At 41.4% G+C, this 19804-nt stretch overlaps 1 protein-coding gene across 18 annotated transcripts in view; it reads right to left on the bottom strand.

The window, feature by feature from the left end:
- Positions 1–19804, bottom strand: part of PPFIA1 (PPFI scaffold protein A1) — a 775827-nt gene that overhangs the window by 484035 nt on the left and 271988 nt on the right. For all 18 annotated transcript variants that reach the window (XM_085643557.1, XM_085643540.1, XM_085643545.1 and 15 more), the window contains exon 5: positions 3505–3579. In XM_085643557.1, the coding sequence (XP_085499683.1) occupies positions 3505–3579 (75 nt within the window). The remainder of the gene's footprint in view (positions 1–3504; positions 3580–19804) is intronic.

The raw sequence follows: 19804 nt of genomic DNA, 5'->3' as shown, positions 1-19804 counted from the left end.
TCGGGGCCACTGCCCGTCAGGGCCGGGAGTCGTGGTCAGTCTCCTGGCAGTAGAGGCAAACATCATGGCGGTCCGCCACCGACATATTGCGACGGCAGGCCCCACAAGACTTAAATCCAGGCTTCCCTACGTGCACCAAGGAGAAAAAGGGAGACAAAGTCTCTAACGTGTAGTCAAATCGTGACTAAGGTACGTGCTCTAACCGGATCTGCGCTTGCTGGCACGGAAAAAGAAAGAACTTACATCAGCACGCATGGGTGATGCCCAAGTAGTCTCCGTGACGTCATCTCGGCACTTACGACGCCAGCGACAGACGCGGAGCCGCAGGACACCACCTACTGATGCGCAGGGGTACTGCTAGCAAAACTTTCCGGTTCCAGTCTGATGCCTGGGGATATTCAAAGGTAAGGAATCTATCACTAACGAGCCACTTTCAGATATAGGGCCGCAAGTGTGATTTGTCATCCTCACCGTGTGAATTGCTAGACTTAATCCTTCATCTTCTAATAAAGTCTGTGAGCTCTTTATCAGAATCTTCTAAAACAGAAGTTTCCAGGCTGCTTTTTCAAAAAATTTAAATCTGGCTCCCATGATGTTATTTGCCCAGTGAAATTCCCGAAATTGATCTCTTGGCCACTATTCCTGTAATCACATCTATCCTTAATTCATATTTCTCTTCTAGTAGCTTCGTACAGACATACAAAGAAAAGGTTGTGAAGACCTTTTTGAAAAAGCCCAACCTTGACCCTGCAGTCAAGGCTAATTATATGCCTATTCCCCATTAAAAAGATGTTTATTACCTGTTGACTAGCTCGGAAAGCAGCATTTTCTAATATTAGCCAAATGAGCACCAGGGCAGATCTTATACTGGATCTGGCTCTGGCTCTTGGCATTCCCGCCTGGTTGACCCATCAAAACCATCTGTAAGGATTGAGGAGCAGGGTCTGTTAGTTACAGTTTGAGATTGCTTTGCTTCCTTCCCTGATGGAAGAAGTCAATCTCTAACTCGATCCCATATTTCAATCCAAATCTTTAACACGCTCTGATATGCCACATGGTTCATCACTTTCCCCTATACTTTTTAATATCTATACCTCTAGCTAATAATATGGATGCAGAGTGGTTTCTTATCTAGGTGACACTCCGCTTAGTCGAAGACTCAATAAAATACTCTGGAGATCCAAGAAGCATTGACAGTGTGTATGACGACCACCCTGTAAATGATACATTTCTTGAGACTCAATGGTCAAAAACTGAAGTACTTTTGCTAGATCATACTAATCCCTGATCTACATTATTTAGCCCTCCAAGCCCATACTAGACAAAAGAGTAGGATTCTGGCTTCATATTGATCTTTCTCTAGATACTCCGATTAATGCACTGTCTTCCAAATGAGAATGTTCATGACCATAACGCCTTTTATCTCTCCTCATCCGACGACTCAATGATGAATGCAGCAACCATTTCCAGGGTAGACCAACCTAACACCTCTTATTTGGGATTTTTGACGCTTCTATACGAAGACTGCAAAGGATCAAAAACATGGAGCTATAGCAAGTATACAACGTAAGGAAGTAGTATAAAGTCCCTGAAAGAATACTAATCCTTCACTGGCTCCCAGTTGAAAACAAAACTTAATGTAACATTATGCTATTGTCCCCATGTTTTTATTTTTAAGGTCCATCCATTTTTCTGAAGTTGTCACCTACATACACTCAAGTTTTGTAAGTCATCTTTGTTGACTAACTTTGCCAGAGTCATACTGGGTAGTCAAGCCTTTTCAATCGTAGTACTGACCTTCTGGAATTGCACATCCACTCTCTCATTGAGAAGGGAAAAAAATAAATCTCAACTGTTTAGAAAAGCTCCCAAACCTCACTCAACTTTTCTGCAAAGATCACTTCTTATTTGTTTTTAATACACATTTCGGAAAGTAACATTTCATAAATACATACAATAAACCAAAAGCTGTATCAGACATAATAAAAAATGAGAAAAACAGCGATCAGGATAATGATCGAGTGCACTACAAGGAACATTAATTCATTATGTTATCTTAGGATAAAGAGATATAACAACCTTGCAATCAATTATATGCATGTATGAAGTGTAAATGGTTTTAGAACAATTAGATTATACGCTTTCAAATCATTTGAATCTCAGAGGATTAGGTACGCTAAACAAACAAGAGGGGCTACAAGAAACCCAACCGTCTAGCATTTAAAAATGGCAATGATTATACTTTATATCATATAGCTAATACACTATTAAGGGTCTGCAACTTAAAGTTGTGTTGAACATTGCAAGCACTCCCCCCCCAGTCAACTGACCTGTGTTTAATCAATCATCATGCTTTAGCTCACTCCTCCACCCAGGTTCAGACATGCCCATATGCAAATCAGTCTCACCCTGTGCCTCATGGGAACAGTCCAGCCCAAACTGCCAAGCCATGTCTTCCCTGGTCCGGAAACAAGCATCCTGGGACCGGTTTCTGGCTAATCAGCCGCCATCAGCCAGGCTGATGAGGGTTATGAACCCGAAATGATGGATTAATCCCAGATCAGTTGACTGGGGGTGAGTGTGTGCAATGTTTAACACTCCGTCCATCATCCCCTTTGGTTTTGCTTTTTCCGCCCTAAGTTAGCAGGGTATGCCCAGACGTGGATCCCTTGCTCACCTTGCCACTGGATTCAAGATACCCTGGCTGATGAGGGTTATGAACCCGAAACCGGTCCCAGGATGCTTGTTTCCGGTCCAGGGAAGACATGGCTTGGCAGTTCGGGCTGGACTGTTCCCATGAAGCACAGGGTCAGACTGATTTGTATATGGCCATGTCTGAACTGGGGTGGTGGAGTGAGCTAAAGAATGATGATGGATTAAACCCAGATCAGTTGACTGGGGGTGAGTGCTTGCAATGTTCAACACTCAGTCTATCATCCCCTTTGGTTTTGCTTTGTTTCATAGTAACGACCTTATAGAATCAGTTACACTTCTTTTTCTATTACAGAGTCTAGTGCCATAAAGCCCATGGGTGGCTGTATTGTGATTTATAAGAATGTAATTCCTTCATGCCATCATATTATGTTAAGGGTTTTAGCTTAGGAGGTGTAGAGCGATGGGGGTCAGGGAGTGCACTTTGAAGCTTACAATGAGTGTGGAAGAAGATCAACGATAGAAAGTGATACTCCTTGACTAGAGGTATGGAAATGCCCAATAGCAATAAACTAGGAAAAAGAGGCAATCACATGCAAGAATGTTACTTTTCAGAGACATTGGTTCACTGTGGGGAAAACAATTATAGATTATGTTGTGGGATGCAAATGTGTTCCTAACTAGGTGGCCGTTGTAAGAATTCATAAGGATAGTACTATGTTGGTGCTTTAACACTGATTCAATTCTGGAAAAATAATACATTGAAAACAATTCAGAAGTACATAAAACAACTTCTATGACAACAATGCATTATAAATTAACTAAATGTCTATAGGAATCAAAGAGACCTACTTCTTTATGAGTAGCTCCGAGTTCTTCTTCCAGTAAGCTACACCTTTCTAGTGCTACACGCAATCTTTCTCTCACCTGAAAAACAAAGCCATCATCACATATAATTTAGCTTAATAGTCACAATGAAGTGGTTTACTATATTAGAACTAGAGGCACTATAGAAGAGTTTTGTTGACTCTTTTTGAGTTACCTATGGCCCATTCTATCAAGGACAAAAACAATGTATGGTTACAATAATTAACATTAAAAAAAAAAAATGTATACAGTGCGACTGGTTGCCAAACTTTAAAGGTAGTGTACAGAATTAAATAAACAGTTCTCTTTTCACAGTCCCGGATCCTTAACAATCATCGTAATAAGTAAGCATTCTGTAGTGTGGGTGTTGTAATAGAACATTAGTAAGTAGGTGATTCGGTTTCAGGGTTAACATGACATGGGTGCAGAGAGGAGAAAGAACGCAGCAGGTGGACACTGCAGCAGGAGATGTGCTCCCAAGGCTCATAAATGAATTCTTGTGCCATGGATTGTGGACTGGAAACACTACAATTTGGTCACCTAGCAAGTAACCGGTGGTGAGTTATACATGTTGTATGATTGATGCATCACTTTGGATCACACCCAATCAGGGACTATGTGATGAATCTCTACTGATTTGTGGAATTCGAGCAAACGGAACAATTAGTCTGGCCTATGGCCTGGAGCGGTCAGTTAACCACTGAACTTCTTTAAAGGTCTACCAAAAACTCTGGAATGTAATCCGGAGTCTCTAGGGGGATGAGAGGTAGGAAATATACAAAGTGTTCTCCCTACTGCAGAAAAATTTAAAATAGAGACGTGTCTATGGAGGTAATGGTCCTGCACTCTTTCCCCGACCATTACCCTCCATAGACACCCACCCTATTTTTAATTTTAATCATACATTCAATTTACATTAGGGATTGTCCATGATTTGTAGGAGAATCAGTTAAATATGAAGGATACCTTTTGTGGAGATTTGTAATAGTATTCTAGGCTGCTGAAGCATAAACAGAATTTATTACGTCAATTGTAAGACCTCTGCATACATGTGAATGCACAAATTCAAGTTCTGGTCACATGTACGGATAGAAAACATTTCTGGAAGCATTCTTTCGTCTTCGAGTTATTTTCAAATTTTGGAATTAAATGTCTCACTACTTTGTGAGGGAGCCAAGGATTTCAGGACAGATTTGCTCAACATTCCCTGCTGCCATTTATTTTTGTATTGCCATCTTGTGAGTACGCGGAAATATTTGGTTTTCAACAGCTGGTGATATTGGAACCCCAATGGTCAAGGCACTTCTATACTGTATGTCATTTGCAGGGCGATTACAATCTTACATCAGTTTTTTTTTTCTTCCAAATGTTACTTATTTTGAAAGTCTTGGAATCATTGACAAATTATTGGTTAACATTTGGTTCTCATTTATGGTGAAATAAGGACAGGGGTCTAGTCCTTCTAGGGCCAAGTGTATTCTCGGACCAATTCCATTGAGGAAGAAAATGAGAATAGTACAAATCTCACAATTAGACCTCCCTCAAGTATTCTGGACACATTTTGGCAAACCCTCTATAGACTGAAGAAAATAACTTCCTATTTTTCTGGTATCAACGAAAGGTTATAATGTCAGTCTTGTAAGGAAAAGGAACTTACCACATTATGCGGTACCTCAGCGAAATCAAGTTTATAATAAAATGATCAAAGGAGCTCCCGCTGCTGATGCTAATGTATTTAATGGTATGCTTCTAAATTGTGGTAATTCTTTTGCTACAACAGTTTACATTTTCCGATGAAACGGGGAATGCAAGAGCCAACTGATGACAATATCACAGCAATAAGGAACATGGGCATCAACTGTAAATTACGAGGTTTAAGAGAAGATCTTATAGATGAAGTTGCAATTTAGGCTTGCAATATTACAACTAAGAAACCTCAATAGATTAAAACGAAAATACATTTTAGCTATTGTTTACAAAGCAGAAATGCCTTGAAGGTGTGATAATGTGTTGAATGAAGTGTGTGACCAAAGATAGTGTGTATGATGCGATTGGAAGGGTGCTGAATCAAAGTAATAAATTCACTTACTAGGGGAATAAATCTGGTATGGCTATGATAGGTAAGCACCTAGATGCTATAGGTGTGATAGCAAGGATCAGTTGGCATACAGTTTGCATACAGCAAGTTGTATTCAGTTCCTAAACATAAATTTATTTTGTGTGGTGTAGCCACCATTATGCAAACGTATGCATAAAAAGAAAAGACAGAATTAAGTGTGTTAATGGCCAGTGTAGAGAACAGTGATGAAGATGGGAATTCCAAGAGAAATGTTATGAATGAGAGAGCCGCACTGGTGTGGAATGGGAGCAACAATTATTGAAAACAAAACTGAGTGTTGCACGGACATCAAAGGGGTTGGTTTAAAAATAGATGCAGATTCCTGCTCACTTTAAACAGATGTGAATGTAGGGGTGTGGTAGGATAAGTTTGCAAAGATGATTGAAACAAGACTGTGCACCGTAGATTCAACTTGGAGGGATATAGTGAGGAGACTACTGATATGTTAAGAAACCCAACATTGGGGTTTAGATCAAAGAATAGGGAAAGTTTTAATAAGTTGTGTAGGAAGCTGGCTCTGTATATACTATACCAAAGTGAGGTATAGTGTGCAGAGAGTCCAGGGGATTCCCAAAGGTAGACAGAGGTAAAGTTAGATAGCATCTCACTCTCTAACGCAGTATCAGAGTACAGCGTTAAGCACTTGTACGCACTCAGTCAGCAAATGAATTAACATACTCAAAGACTGAATTTCAGACCAATTGTTTTTCTATAAAAATATTCTTTTAGTTATTTTATTTTCTAGACCCAAGCAAGCCTGGCATAAGTTGATAAATACTTTAAAGTAAATATACAGTTTGGAATGCAATTGTAAACGTACTTTGAAATGGTTACAGATTGAATTACTGGTGATGCATTACTGTGAAATGCTGTACATATACTTTGTATCGACTTTGCAATGAAAACTACAGGTAAGTTACTTTTACGTTACTTTTGCAATTACTTTAGATTACTTTTTCTACTCCGAGTGATGTGCCTAGATATCACACTAGGAGATTTACTAGAGAAAAGGTAAGTAAAATCAGTTTTTGCACCATTGTTATTTTTTAGGTTTCCAAACAAATCAATTCCACACTTCAAACATTTTTCAGAGTCAATGGATTCCTATGAAGAAAAAAAGTTAACGATTACCAGTTAAGTAATTGGTCTTTGGAGTTGAGCTTCTGGGGTTAGAACAAGGGTTCCCAGAGGGTCAAGGATGCACTCTTGTTACACCTTCAGGGGCACTAAGGCAGCCGGGTGCAGAGTGCTGAGACCCAATGTTATCCAATGGGGGATAGGGGGCCTCTGGATGGTGGCTGCTGGCAAGCCAGCCACTGGCTTGTGGGAGCAAAGCTTCTGGACTTTAGCTCAGGGCAAATGGGGAAACAAAGTAACACCAAAGGTGCACCCTCACCGGCACTAGGGCGGCCCGGTGCAGGGTGCTTTTTCAACATCGGGCGCCCGGTTGGTTTCAATGGGGAACCTCCGGTTTGCAAAGGCACTGCAGGCTCGGGGGACGAAGGTCTTCTGGGTGCGATCACCACTTTGAGAAGTAACTTGGGAAGTTAGGGGTTGGTTAGGCACCGTCTGTTTGGGCACACAAGACCATGGGGCGTCGGGTGCATGGGTGCCTTTTGGGGTCGGATATTCTTACCAGCTCCTGGTCGCGGTTTATGCTGCAGACGTCGGCGGGAGGCTTGAGGCAGGTCAGGGGTCACCGGATCTCGGGTCTGGGTCGCTGGGTGGACCTCATCGTGGTGTTTGCCCATCCGAGCTCGGGCCGTGGACGGCAGGTGCAGAGTGGAGCAGATCTGTGGTGTCCAGCCGGAGCTAGAGGTTGCAGATGAACAAATCCGGTGTTCACAGGAGACAGTCTTTGTAGTTGAAGGCAGGCAGGTCCTCCACGGTTATCGAGGTTGCTGGCTGCTGGACACACCGGGATATCACAGGATCAGGTTCGAGGAGAAGACAGGCCGGTAGGGTCGGGACCAAGTCAGTGGGCGTCTACCTATTGTTAGCTGCTGCAAGGCTGTTCGGTCCTTCTTCTTGCAGGTTCTTGTCTGAGGAAACAAGGTTCAGGGTGCCCCTAAATACTAGATTTAGAGGAGTTCCAGGTAGGTAAAAAGGCAGGGACCAATGGGTCCCTTCCCTGGGGTGGTACACTCCCTATTATGCCACCCTCCAGTGGGAGGGGGCATGAGCTTGTCCCTGGTTGGCTGAGTCCCCCCATCTTCAAGATGGCGTGGACTGAGTTGTGCTTTACCTCGCCTCCCCACCTAAGGGGTGGAGTTGGCAGAGGTGGACAAACCTCTTTTCCTCACTTGTTTTTCCCGCCGGTTCTCCCGCCCAAAGTGGGGGGTCAGAACCAGTGGAGACCAGTTGCTGAGAGCAGCAAGTGGCCTGGGGAAGCTCACAAAGACGGTAAGCCTTTGAAACGTCCCCTTCATGAACCTTGCCCATCCTGGGGGAGGAGGCTTGGCACCTTGTCCCAGGATGTGCATTGTTTCAGGCCCCAGAAAGCAGCAGGCTCTCCACACAGGGGTCCAGAAAGAGGTCTGGTGGTAGCAGCTGAAAGCAGCCACTCAACCTGGACACTAGTGATGGGTTATTTTTCAGGGGGCATCTCTAAGATGCCCTCTGTGTGCGTTTTTCATTAAATTCCACACTGGCATCAATGTGGGTTTAATGTGCTGAGAAGTTTGATACCAAAATTCTCAGTTTTCAGTGTAGCCATTATGGTGCTGTGGAGTTTGTTATGACAATCTCCCAGCATCATATACTCTTAATGGCAGCACTGCACTTACAATATCTAATAATGGACTAAGACACTGTAGAGGTACAGGGCTCATGCACCTTACACTCACCACTATTATAGTGCACCCAGCTAGATGGGTGACTGATCTATGCCAGGGCAGTGGGTTGCAGGCATGGCACACAGGGATGTGTGCCATGTCGTCTCTTCACTTTGTTCTGCACCAAGACACGCAGCCTGCAAAGGCAGTGTGTGAGTGTCGGGGTACAGGACCTCTTAGGGTAGCACAGAAAGTGCTGCAGCCCTTAGATGCCTTCTCTGGTCACAGTGCTCTGGGCACCTGTGGTACCCTTTACCAGGGGCTGACCTGTGGACACAGATGACAATTGGGTTTAGGCTTCAATGCAGTTTTGGGGAAAGAACATAGGCCCTGGGTACCTGATTTGCAGGAGCCCAGGGCACACTTAGTCAAAGCACATCAGCAATTCAGCAAAAAGTGGGGGCAACCATGCAGAAACAGGGCACTTTCTCACAGTTGTATGTCAATAAGAAATTACCATCTGTTTTGGGATTATATGGCCAAGGCAATCTCTACATCGTTTTGGATTTCAATAGCAAAAAATAGGTATTGATTGTGGATGAAGGTGAGAATACTGGGAAATCTATGTTGTAGAAATTTCCTAAGGTTTTTAATGGCAGTATAGGAAAATAGAGTACTTTTGTGAATAGGTTGATGTTGAAGGAAGTTGAACAAGACAGGCAATAGTGGAGATATATTCCACAGTTATTGAGGGAGACGGTATCCAAGTATCTGGAGAAATGAATGTCCGCAGATACATCCGAGCCTGTGGCGGCGTCGGATTGAATTTCCATTTGTTCATAGCGATAAACAGCAAAGAGAATTGTGTGCATACTTTTGACGTCAAAATATTATCAATAGATTTCCTTTACCAAGAGTTGTGAAACTGTTAGCAGTGGGTAAAGGTACCAAATGGTTCTCAATTTTTGATTTATCTTGCGCATACCACCAGAAGCCCCTGAGAAATAGTCAGAAATAACATCGGATAGTTACTTCCAGTACAGGCCGATTCCCTGGCTGCTCCAGTATTTCAGAAGGAACGGTTTCATTTGTTTGGAAATTATCCGAGAAACAAGTTTTTACAACGTGTCGAAAATCAGATCTGTCCAAGCTTTGGTAGGGAGAAGAAAGGATATGAATGTAAGTAAGCGAAATTGTACATATTCGTACGCATAAGGGATTTATTGTGGAGTATTCAGAGGGTAAGTCTGCAGAACGTAGCGTGATGTATTTGGGGCACGTTGTTTGCGAAGATGGGGGCGAAACCAAAATCTGATTTGGTTGATGCGATTGCAAATGTTCAATCCTTTTTAGGCCCGTCTTAGTTTTACACAAGATATGTTCCAACCTTTGCGGAGAAAACACGTCATATTAGACAGTTGCTGAAGAATAAAACATTTGAGAGAAGCATGAACTGGGCTTTGGATTTCTCTATTTTTGGAGTGGGGGAGAAGAGGTACGAATTACTGTAGCAAACCATTAGATCCTTTGTTTTCTAGCCTATTGCTGTACGTATCCATTGAAGATATAATGACTGGATATCTTACGATTGCTGGATGTGCGACCATAGTTATGGTTTTGCAAGTTGTACGTTTTTCATGACAAGAAATTAAATAAAAATATATATATTTTTTTTTAAATACATTTTTGTGAACTGGAGAGTCAAAAATAATTTAGTCAAAAATGCTATTGTAGGTACTTCTGCACCAGTGGGTTTGGATCCTGATGCTACCAATATTATAACCAGGATTGCCAATAGCAAGAAGCAGGGCTTAGTTTGTTGCAGACTGATAGTGTCAAGGAGGTGATTGCTTAACCCTTATCCTCAACAGAAGCAAAAATATTCCATTATGGGGTGTGAAATTCTTGAAGGATACTGGAATATTTCTGAGCGTCTGTATCACTTGTTATTAGGAGTGATCATAAACCCATGGTGAAAATGTTAACCGCAGAAGGTATAGAGAATAAGCCTGCTAAATTTGCTAGAATATCAATGTGATTGCAAGATTTTATGAATTTAGTTATGTATCACGGAAAGAAAACGTAATTGCCGACTTCCTCTCAAAAAGCACACAAAAAGTGACGGGAGGAGTGCTTGCAGTTTGTCTAACCACTGGCAATCGCTCGAAGCAGCATTCAAGTCCATTGTTCTTTTGCCCACCATGCCATCTCAGTTTGCAAGCATTCCTCCATCACCTTTTGTGTGTTCCTCCCAACGAGGACAACCCCTCTAGAGAAATGGGTGGATGATATATGGAATGAAATACAGTTGGCATTTCTACAGGACAGTGGGTTTTAAGCCATTAACATGGAGATGTGAATGAAGAAATTACAGTTAGATGTATTATTACAAGAGATTAAGCAGTATGTGAATGATGGTTGACCATGCAAGGATGACTTGAGTGAAACTAAGAAGCTATTTTGGGTAGCGCAACAAGAAGTGTTGATTGATATACATTTTTTGTGTGCGATGAGATGTGAAAAGATATTTCCATCTAAGTTGTTCTAGAACAGATTGTTACGATGGGCCATTTTTATGTTACAAGATCCAAGCTAGCTGTCAAGCGGTTTCATTGGGAGCAGGGTGTCGACAACATAGTGGAAAGAATGCTGAGGGAGTGCAATTTATGCTTTATGGCTTGTAAATCGCAGAAGACCCTGAAGCCTCCTATATGGGTAATTGCAATCCCTCATACTTGGGAGTGTGTGGTGATGGATATTTTCGGGCCAGTGGATATTTCACAGAACTAGGTCATTACTTTAATTGATGTATTTTTACGCTCCTAAACACAAACCCTAGAGTGTAAGCCTTCCCTCGCTCTCCCAACCAGACTATAGAACTCACCAAACGAGGAGGACAAAAAAGGGTAAGAAAACAGTTGACCTAATAGAGAACTGGGAATATAGGAAATAAAGACAGTAAGGAAGGAAAAACCTACTAAACCCATAGGGTTGTTAAAACTGCCTTCCCCACTAAATAGTGGCATGCTTCATCATAGGGCCGAAAACAAACACCCTTGCACAGACCAATGCTCAGGGTGGATTGCAAATTCTTAATGGGAAATTTTTCATGAGAGGAATCCCTATTCAGGATACAGATCCCTTATTAAAGTCCTGTTCCCTCCTAGTTTACTTTAGAGGGATAAGTATATTGTAATACATGCCTTTAGTAGGCATGCTCAGGATACATAACGACGCCCTCTAGCCATACTTTTGTCAAGGTGCGGAGCCTCCATCCATGCCAAACTTCACTCTCCGACGCTCATATTTTCTTGCTGGCCAGAGCTCATAGAAGTCAATACGGTGAATAAGGATACTGTTTTGAATTTCTTGGACAATGTTTTCATAAGAAAGTTTACCCGACAACATATTGAATGATACCGGAGTCCAGTTTACATTCAGCAACAGATTCAGAGAGCTGAAATCATGCACAGGACTAGGTCGCTGTACAATTTGAGTGATAATGGAATGACCGATTCTACCGGGATATTAAGAATGTAATCTACCTAATGATTACGGGAAATGAAGATTGGAATTACAAATGTGTGAGCATACAGAGTATGGCATTCATCAGGCTACCTGGGTGTCCCTTTCTGAATTTTTAGAGGAAAATGTCCTAGAACAAAAAGTACCCTTCTATGATTGTTTAATCCTTATTTGAGCTTTTGACATGTGGAAGTGTTTAGGGATAAAATCAGAAATGTGCATGAAAAGAAGAATACATTTTCTAATGACAAAAGCAAAACCAAGTGTGTTGAAATTCAAGTGCTTCGACAGTGGGTGTTAATAAAGAAACCAGGACATGTTCCACGTGAGAAGGTCAAATCTATGAACCAAGAGAAGTTGTGGAAGTTCTTCGGAGCACGGTGAGATTGCGTGATAGAAGAGTATGGAATCTCAACTGCGTAGCGGTTAGATGCGTTAGTGCTGAGGAAAATGCAAAGCACGTTACTGATGGATTTAACTGGTTGTTTGAAGAATATCCTGTCCCTTCTCATCTAGTATCAACAGGCAAGCTTAATGATGTGTAACAGGAGATTTTGGAGTGGTGAGGAAAGGCTAAGTTCGATCACTACACAAAGCGATGTACAGAGAAGTTTGTGTACTCAGGATTATCAGCTAGGTTGGGGTAACACTCAAATTGAGTGCATCATTTCATGTCGGTGGTGTTGCTGAGGACTGGAAGATTCTTCATCTACACATTCTATAGAAATGGATATTGTTGAAGTTCTTAAGACAGAATTATCAAATGGAAAACGTAGGCGGATCTGGCCTTCATGGTTAAAAGATTACCACATTGTTTATAGGATTGATGAGTTAGTTGTATGAGTTGCTGGCACACAAGTTCTTGTAATCAAACGTAATGTAAATTGAGTTTGTGAAAATAATTTTTTAATGGGAGGGGGAATATGTAGTGTAGGTGATGTAATCAAATGTTATTAACAGGGTAATTCTGGATTCTAGTTTGGAAAGACATGGTGTGTGTAGATTTAGATTCCGTATATAGGTTTCCCGATTTATGCCCTTCTATAGGTACAATTCATATTGCCCTTATTTAGGCATAGAACATCCAGCCCTTATTTAGGCATTGTCCATGCTAACCAAATACAGGCATGATCTCCTACATCCGTCAATCCACGTCACGACGAGTTCTTGGAAAACCAGACTCTTAAGCCTTTAGGAATTTCCCTTGCTTGGATATGGATTTCTCCAAAAACTCATTTAGTATGCATGAACATCTATTCCTTCGGGGTTCATTCATGACATTCCGATGCCCGACTTTTACGTCAATACAGGCATTTCTAAACACCTTCAAGGTATAAATATACCTGCACTTGCCCTGGCAAACCACGGTTCCTGTACAGTCCAGTTCGACTGCCTACTTGCGATTCGTCACGACAAGTTCAGAAGGAGATCGAGTTCCCGCCTGATGCACTGACCAGACGCTGTCGTCCTCCTCGCAGAGAATCCAGCTCCAGTGTTTCTGACTCCCCTCGAGTCCAGGAAAGAGATTCCAACCTCACACATTCTAAGGTATGGAGCAGACTAGAACTTCGAGAAACTTTTGGCAACTCTTGGCAAAACTAAAACTATAGCTAGCTATACTTTAGAAAACAGCACCTACTTCTTACCTCGTACTACACTTAGGTTAGGTACACTGGGGTAGAACCATTTAGAAGCATCAGATGAGTATTCACATTTTAGCCTGTGTTATTTATGTATGTATTTTATGAATATAGCTCATAGCTACAAACCATGCTATTGCAGTATTATTTTATCTTACTGCTAACCCTGTACATACTATACTTCGCATCCTATCTTACAATTGTAGCAGTTCATATCTCTTGCATGAGAAATAAGACTGTTCAATAAAACCCCTTTTTATTGAAACGCCCGTCTCTATTTCTGTGCAACTCTGTAGAAACGAAGCATGCACGATTGAGTGAAACGGTTATCTATGGTTTCCACGGTTCTGAGATTGTTCCGACTAAGGGAAATAAAGTTGTCATGTTTATGTGGTTATCAGAAACTAATCCCTTCTTGTATATTCAAGAAGTTTCTAGTGACCTCTGAGTTAGCTGGCACACACAAGTAATTAAGTTTAATGTACTCGATAGAGACATACTGACCTCAGTCCTATGTCAAAACTATAGTGTATATTATTCCAATGCGCAGAGCCTATTAGGGATATAGGAACTACACTACATGGCGCCCAACGGTTTGGTAAGGCACTAATTTAACGCTAGATACTGAAGTAACTCAGTCGTGCTTTTCTCAGAGATCCCTACTCATAATACTCCATAAGATGTCTGAAGTGGGTAGGGATAACATCCGCCATAGCGGAGTAGGACAAAAATCCTATGTATTAGCGGTTTGGTTTGTTCAACGTTAAAGGACACAGTGTTCCAAAATATTGTGCACCTTCTTTGTATCCTTGAAACTTGTTCTACATTTTTTATTAAACAAAATGTCTGATACAGAGGCTGCGGCTGACCAAGTCGTAGTAGGCTTTAATACTACAGGTTTAAATGAAACTGATGAGGGTGTTATAAACATCTATCCAAATTTAAGGAGAGCCATAACTCTAAAACTTATAAAACATGGCCTAACACCAAGAGGAGGTAGGGCAGTTTTTGTGATAGAGGCATATTAATCTCACCAGACAGAGGTATTCTATTCATGGATAGTATTCCCAGAATCAAATCCAGTATCTAAAACGTTTCACTTCAACAAAGATGATGAACCACCTGAGGAATATATTACTTTCGAGGATATTGAAATTCCACTCACATACCAGGAGCATGATCTCTGGTTTAAAGGCGCCCTAAAAGATTACAATCACATTACCAGGCTCGGTCCACTAGATAGACCAGGAGCAACATGGCCGATTTTAGCTGGTTACACACCTCATCCTGACATTGAAGCAATGTCAGGCGTAGAATTAATTACTCAACTTAAAAAGTTAATAAAAATCTACAGACAATTAGTTCAATATGTCATGAGGACTTTCACAGTCCAACCACTGTTAATCATTCAAAATCCAGCTCCTCATCAGGGGAATACACTAAAAATTACTTCACAGACGTTACACGCAGTCATGGGTAAAATGCCCACAAAACGTGAACAAATTCCATTCTGGATAGCTCAAAAAATAACTCAAATCGTAGCAGTATTTCCTAATACTAGAACTTATGAGAAACACAGAATTCTAACAATCTGTTTACCAATGGGGATCACACCAGATCTGGAAGACTGCACCACTTGGGGCACAGTCTTTGCTGCAATCTACACAAAAACACATGGTGTTCAGTCTATGGCAGTAATACCTGATGTTCTGAAACAGATTAAAAATGAATACGGGGCAGAGCCTGCTCTGAATTTAGGTATGAAGTTACTTAAAAATAACGACCAGGTCTCAACAATAATATTATCTAATATCAAAGGAGAAGCAGCATCAGTGGCAATCCGCCAGAAATTAAGGGAATTTGATGTAACAGAACAACCACAAGAACTAGCCAGAATAATTGAAAAATCCTATGAAGAATTAGGCAGAGACAGTTTGGGAAGGAAACCAGATTAAACCACAACTGTCTGAAAGTCCTGATAAGGTCTTTCTTAAAAACACTCCTACCTCTTCTAAAAAGAAGTGGGAAAATAACAAACATTCAAAAAAGAAAGATTCTCAATCCAGAGGTAGGTTTCCTCAAAAGGAGCCCTCTGAAAGGAGGTATAACCTCAGGAATAGGGATAATATGAGAAAACCTGACAGTTATCAAGATACTGATACACGTTCTTCTTCTACCTTTCAGTATCGTCACAGACATCCGAAAGAAGAGGACGGTCAGATCAAAAAGAAGAACGCGTAAAGTCCAAAGACTATCAACACGTTCAGAAAAACAATCCACAACCACAATTTTCCAAAAGGAAGGTAGCAGGTCTGAAGATCAGACATGCCGAGGATTCTGAGAACACAACTCAAGAACGGAGAATGGGCTCAGACAATGTTGGACAGCGCAGCAGAAGTTACAGTAGCTCGCCAGAACCTGAAGGGGCTTCTGGAGACAGTGGACTTGAATGAGGACATTCAAGTTGAAACTGCAGATACCAGGGTTAGTTCTCCACATAGGTTATATGAAATAACACTCCGGATGGAGGGAGACATACCAAGAAAAGTGAAAGCACTCTTTTGGGATCGACTTTGAAAAGGTTATGATATACTTTTACCAGAACAAGACTGGCCACCAGAATTTGTCAGGGAGTGCCTACATGGCGAAGACCTAATTATGCCAGCCTTCTCCAATGATGTCCCAGTACACTTAAAATATACTTATTCCAGGAAATTGGCAGTGGCCCAGGCCCCAGCATTATATAAGAATCATGTAGGATGGGATGAGGACACACCTTACCACAAAATCCAGTTAACAAAAAAAAAAAAAAAAAACAACTGCACAAAGGCAGTACCCGGTTAAGCAAGAAGCTAGAAAACAAGTCCAGGAGATCTTCGATCAACTTGAATACCAAGGGGTGATTGAAAGATGCACCTCATCAATGAACAATCCTTTGCTTCCTGTCTACAAACCGGACAGTACATATCGTCTAGTTTTGGATTACAGACACCTAAACTCTTGTTGTAAAACATTTGCAGTGCAAAATGCACACAGTACAGCATTAATGAAGAACATTGTGCATAAAAAGTACAAAACCACATTAGATATTTCAAATGGTTTCTTTTGTCAAAATATTGCACTTGAAAGTAGATTTTTGACCGCTTTCGCAAAAATGGGGACCCAGCGTCAATTTTGTCGACTCCCACAGAGGTTCAAAAACAGCCCGGGGTTATTCTCAGCAAGAGTAACAGAGTTACTACAAATTTATGACGACAAGGCATGGTCATACGTTGATGATATATATCTGACAGACTATGACCTGGACAGACACTTGAACAGGGTGAACATCATTATATTGGGCTTTGTCTTTGAGGGTTGCAAATTCAACTTTAAAAAGTCCAGAATTGCCCATCTCAACATCCTTTTCCTAGGATATGAACTTTCAAGTGAAGGCAAAAGCCTGGCAGCCAACTTTTAGAAAAGTGTGCGCTGCTCCCACCTCAAAAAAACGCAGAAAAATTTAGTCAATTCTAGGTTTCCTGAATTTTGGAAGAACATACATTCTAAACTACGTAGAGAGGGTTAAATCTCTCTACGAATTAATCAAACCTGATTTCAAAGCCACAACTTGGACACATGAACACACAGAAATTCTGCGTTCACTTCAAACAGACAGGTTAGCAACTAAACACTTGCAAACACGCGTAAATGTACACAAATTAGTGATCCGAATCATTCCGGGTCAATGCGGATTCACCTACTTAACTTTTAACGAGGGAGAAAAAGTACCAATTGCATACAAATCACACTTGTATACACAAGCAGAAATGAAATTCACTTCTACAGAAAAGATTGACAGCAGTTCAAACCACTGTAGCAAAAGAAAGCCCTAGCACAGGGGAAACGCATTATGGTCGTGACTCCTGTACCAGCCTTAGAGGCAGTTACTAAAGCTAGCATTCCGAATGCAAAAGCTTTACATCCAAGATGGATACAATGGGTTAATTCTCTTGCTGCAACTGATATTGAATAGGTTTTTGATCCTTATTAGAAAACACAAGCATTCCTGCAATACGAACACGAATATCCTCTGCCTACTGAAATTCTCCCTCTTGCACAGTACGAATGTATACTGACCGATCTGCAAAACCCGCTACAGAGCATAAATAAGCTTATAGTGCAGCATGCGCGATCATTAAAGGTCGTATGCACGATGACAAATTCAGACCAATGGTCACAAAAATTGAATCTCTAGGAGATTGTACAGCTCAGCGAGCTGAACTACAAGCATTTAAAATGACACTTGAAAACACGGATCACGAATTCCCCACACTCATAGTGTGTGATCCTTTTTTATTGTGTTCAATCTTATAATGAATATTTACAGAATTGGCTTCAAAATGGTTTCAAAGATGCATAAGGTGGCACAATCAAGCATAAAATGCTTTGGGAACAAGTAGTTTAGTTGCGAAACTGACTACAAAACACTCACGTGATAAACACGCTGAGTCATCAACGTGATGGCGTTCACATTGAAGGGAATTAATTGGCTGATGAAGCCGCGAAAGGGGCTGTGCAAACAGCTTCCGTAGCTGCAATCACTCATTCAAAAATGAAAATAGACAGTGAAATAATGCTGGCTGTCAATGCTTCAAGCTCAAGCAGCGTTACCTAAAAAATTTCCACTCATATAATTGATGCGAACAGTGTTCAGTTTGCTCGAATCCTGGAGTGGGGGATAGGGTAATACTAAACATGGAACGAAGAGCAGCTTTGATTTACGAAGCACATCTGGGAGAGGGTCCGACACATCAGGGGATCTCTAAAACAATTGTGGAACTGAAAGATGTACTGGTGGCCAGGAATGAGTACACCGATTCATATCTTCATCAATAACTGCATAGACTGCAATAGAGATCGCAGTACGGAACGCCACCAGACATCTGACTGCAACATAGTCTAATAATGGTGTCTGAACTGGGCTGGCTATCTACATGCAGGCCTCCTCTTGGACAAATGCAATCCCACAAACACTGAATCAATGTTCCTATAGATGTGGCCTCAGCGCTCGGCTGACGCTCGAACTGTTATAAAAGATTTGCGAGTCTTTATCAGCACATATGGAATTGGCAAAATACATTCTGACCAGGGTCCTGCGTTTAGCTCTCAAGCTTACAAAGTAGCCATGGGCGTAGCATTGCTGTATTCTTCTTCATTCCATCCAGAGGGAAATTCTGTGTGGAAAGAAAAAACCGGGACATAATGCAGTCTATAACAGCTAGGGTATTAGGTTCGGGTGATTGGTGGGTCAAACACCTTTATGGGGTCCAGCGCGCACTTAACTTGCTAAGAAGTTCTCTAGGGGGTGTCACTCCGTATGAAGTTCTATTTGGAATTAGAATGTTAGTATCAGACCTTGATATGCAAGGCACAGTGATGGAAAATAAGAAATTTGATATCAAAGATAGTTTGTCTGTTTTACAGGACTTAAATGAACTAAGAACGAAACAAAGCAACGTGCTCCTGAAGCCAATCATCACTGGGGAAAAATCTGCTGTCCCAGCAAGGACTGTCTGGATCCCAAAGCTTGGTGATCTAGTCAGAGAAAAGATCGTGGACAAGAAGGAATTTGGGCCTTCTTACAGACAACCAGTACCTGTCCTAGCAATCCACGGATCAAGAACAGTACTTTTGCTGCCCCTTGCTGGTAAAAAGGAGAAAAGATTTGTGTCCATCGACCTGATCAAACCACACTATGTGGCCGATACTAAGCAGTAGGCCAAGTGGACTCCGTCAATGTAGCAGACTCACTCCTCTAGCTAAAATCCAAGAGGTTCAAACTGGAAGACTCATCACCTTTGAAGATTCTGCAGTGAGAAATAAAGGACCAAGCCACAAAGCTATGGAACTCGTCCCTATTGAAACCCAAGTAACAGTTAGTCCTGATACACCTGTCGACAATGAAGTAACAAGTGATCAACTGGTTCCAGCGAATTCAACAAATCCTGATGCAATTCCAACCATTTACAGAACTGCCTCTGTCTATTTCATGAACTTTGATACGTTTTCTGAGGATCCCAACGAACCTGAAACGACGCCAGCACAAAGAACTTTAAAAAAACTAGCAAAAGACTTTTTTCATCTCCTGAAAAAGACTGATCTGGTTTTTCACCATGGATTGAACTATGGATTGTTTTGGGAATATTCTTCTTTCTACTATGGTTAGCTCTGGTAATGACTCTGGG

The sequence above is a fragment of the Triturus cristatus genome, chromosome 3_1 (assembly GCF_964204655.1).
Source record: "Triturus cristatus chromosome 3_1, aTriCri1.1, whole genome shotgun sequence".
Classification (NCBI taxonomy): domain Eukaryota; kingdom Metazoa; phylum Chordata; class Amphibia; order Caudata; family Salamandridae; genus Triturus; species Triturus cristatus.
This window is presented reverse-complemented; position numbering and strand designations above follow the sequence as displayed.